The 3,149-nt window shown below is 36.2% G+C and overlaps 1 protein-coding gene across 1 annotated transcript in view; it reads left to right on the top strand.

Moving 5' to 3' along the window:
* The window catches only part of LOC104773176 (single-stranded DNA-binding protein WHY1, chloroplastic), a 2,054-nt gene extending 935 nt beyond the window's left edge, over nucleotides 1–1,119 (top strand). The window contains exons 3-7 of the mRNA XM_010497756.2: nucleotides 29–121; nucleotides 276–370; nucleotides 450–523; nucleotides 605–693; nucleotides 786–1,119. Coding sequence (XP_010496058.1) covers nucleotides 29–121; nucleotides 276–370; nucleotides 450–523; nucleotides 605–693; nucleotides 786–905 — 471 coding nt within the window. The 3' untranslated portion in view covers nucleotides 906–1,119. The remainder of the gene's footprint in view (nucleotides 1–28; nucleotides 122–275; nucleotides 371–449; nucleotides 524–604; nucleotides 694–785) is intronic.

Below are 3,149 nucleotides of genomic sequence, written 5' to 3'. Positions count from 1 at the left end.
TTTTTTTTTTTTTTTTTTTTTTTTGTAGTCTGGAGCTTTCAAGTTGTCAAAAGATGGTTTTCTACTGCTCCAGTTTGCTCCTTCAGCTGGTGTTCGACAATACGATTGGAGCAAGAAACAGGTGTGATTGGTTTTTTATCTCTTAACTTCTTCAGATGATCCATTGAGCTGTATTCCTTAAACTTTGTTAAGACCATCTCACTGGATTTGATGTTATGAAGGCAGTCTTTTTCTCTATCATGAATTTGGTAAAGCTTCATGTCAAAATGTTGCAGGTGTTCTCATTGTCTGTTACAGAAATCGGAACTCTGGTTAGCTTAGGCCCGACAGAATCATGTGAATTCTTCCATGATCCATTCAAGGGAAAAAGGTAAACGTCATTACAGTAATGATAGTAGTAGATGCATTCTTATTTGCTTGTTTTTGATCGGTGTGTTTGTTGTATGTAGTGATGAAGGAAAAGTGAGGAAAGTGTTGAAAGTTGAGCCTCTCCCAGATGGTTCTGGTCACTTCTTCAACCTAAGTAAGTCGATAGAAATCTTCTTTTTGTTTCTTGTCTTTAAACTTGGTATCTAACGATTTTGGAGATTCGTCTATGTATTAGGTGTACAAAACAAGCTTTTGAATGTTGATGATAACATTTACATACCAATCACTAGAGCAGAGTTTGCTGTTCTCATCTCTGCTTTCAATGTAAGATCATAAAATCTCTCGTTTTCACATTACATGCGTGCACTTGTGAATAAACATCTTTAACTAAACTTGTATTTCTCCTGTATCGCAAGTTTGTCTTGCCTTACCTTATAGGCTGGCATGCATTTGCAAACCCCATCAAACCAGAAGACGCAAACAAGATGAACAACGCTTCGCCCAACTATGGAGGAGACTATGAATGGAATAGATAAGGAATCTTAGGGATATCAGAGATCATACTACTTTTTTTTGGTTCGCTGATAGCGTTGATCTCTGTTCGTAGAATCGTAGGTAGCAGAAGAGACTAAACTAGTATTTTTTTGGTTTTTCCAGTCTTTTTTGACCAAACGTGGAAGTGCATTTGTGTTGTCTCTCTCGGTTGTACCTCAAAACAATAGTCAATTGATATCTTTATTTTAGCTGTTATTTGATTTGAGAGCAAATGTCATAGCATTGGGAGTCCGAGTGATCCAAATGCTCAGGCTTGGAGGTGAGGCTTGAAGGGTTTGTCTAAAGATATTGGAGAAAGCGAGAGTGCAAGACGAGCAAAGCACAAACCTCTCTCTTTAGTAACTATCACTCTACTCGACTACTCCTTTGGTTTGGGTCTGGGTTTTTGTCCGGTTAGCAATGGTTTATTTTGGGTGCATCTCATCATAAAGTATGATAATAAGAAAAATATGGATAAATAAAATAATGTTCTCTTCATGTCATCTTTACAATTTAAAGAATCACATTTATCCAACAAGTTAAGTTAAGTCAATACAAATATCACATTACGCATTGACAATAATCAAATTTATGGAATAGAGAGCAAACTAAGGAAAATAACACAGTTGATGGAAGAAGCAATAAGATCACATTGTGCATTGAAAAATAATTAGCAAATTAATCTATTGAAGAAGCAATAAGATCACATTTATGCATTGACAATAAGCAAATTAATTTATTGAATAGAGAACAAACTCGGAAAAAAAACAGACAGAAAATCCGATGGACTTTTCCCAAAAAGCATCAGAAACCAGATTCTCTGACTTGGTTTTGGGGTCAAATGTCAACAGTGCTCGACGAGACACATGATCACTAAACAACAACTTCTTCTTATTATTCTTGTTCTCTCCATCTAAAAATGCTAGTGGATGGAGGACGCATCGTGTTGAGACATCAAAGAACATTTCACATATATGCAGATCGATGGAACAAATTTTGTCCCAAGTATTGTTGCTTGAATTGAACGACCATATCACTTGGTAATGGTAGTCCATAGTATACTGGGATAGGGATACGCACAAGCGGTTGTCAAGGTTGCACTTGCACATGACGATCTCTGAAGGATTGGAATTGGCAAAGGGAACTTTAGAGATGACTTGAAATGCTTCGGTGTGGGGATCGAAAGATACAATTTTTGTTTATCTTATTTTAGTCATTATATAAAAATAACTAACCGTCGTGTGTGAACTAACATATCTCACGGAGCCCTTGGGAAGAAAAGCCAGACATAAACCATGTATCTCACCGAGCTCTTTTTTTTTTTTTTTTTTTTTTTGTAGAAATTTAACACTTTTCCTTCGTTCTTTTTTTGGTAAAAATGTGAAGAATATTTCGAACACTTCCCTTTTGTTTTCAAAAATCCATATTATCAAGACGATCTTATAGGGATTTCCATCAAATCATAAATTTACATGCACGAATCTTCAAAACATGATATAGGTTTGTCCGCCTATTAATCATGAACAAGCAAATAATTAATAAGGGTTTTAAAAGAGCTTTATGTAGTGCCTTGTCTGAGAAGTTAGATTTTGCATGCAAAATTGAAGAATTGTTTCCTTTCAATTATTACAAAGGGAATCAAATTTGTTCTTAAAAATATATGTATATATAAATAATGAAAAAGCTACGAAGTTAGACAACTCGAATCTAATACTTAAAATGAAATGGATAGACCACGAGAAATTAACAAACAATAAAGAAGAAGTTTACATTATAGATAGAGAGTAAACTCTTGACTTCCTTGAGTTTAACGAACTCTAATCTCTGGGTTTAAAGCAATGAGCAATAAGCACTAATCTCTGGTTAACTAACTCTAATCTCTGGTTAACTAACTCTAATCTCTGGTTAACTAACTCTAATCTCTGTGTTTAAGTGTCCGGTTAATGGGTACAGTTCGCCCTAACGGTTAAATCCGGTTAGGAGAAACTCACTCGCTCGGTCGTCCAAAGGGCAAAGCAAATCCAACTTTACAGATATGTCAGAGGAGCCAAGTAAGTTTCTAGAAGATCATTTCCCCCTCTCACTGCGTACCTTATACGTTCTTCTTCCCCGAAACCATTCTACTTCTTTCCCCCATTTCTCTCATCGCACGGTGAAATCGAGAAATCGCCGATCTTTGATTCGATCGGGAAGCTTCTCTGATCACCGGCGGTCAACGCCGCGGACACAGATGTTTGCTTGAAGAA

The sequence above is a fragment of the Camelina sativa genome, chromosome 3, assembly GCF_000633955.1.
Source record: "Camelina sativa cultivar DH55 chromosome 3, Cs, whole genome shotgun sequence".
Taxonomy (NCBI): domain Eukaryota; kingdom Viridiplantae; phylum Streptophyta; class Magnoliopsida; order Brassicales; family Brassicaceae; genus Camelina; species Camelina sativa.
Note: the sequence above shows the minus strand (reverse complement) of the source record. Positions and strands in the feature narration are given on the sequence as shown.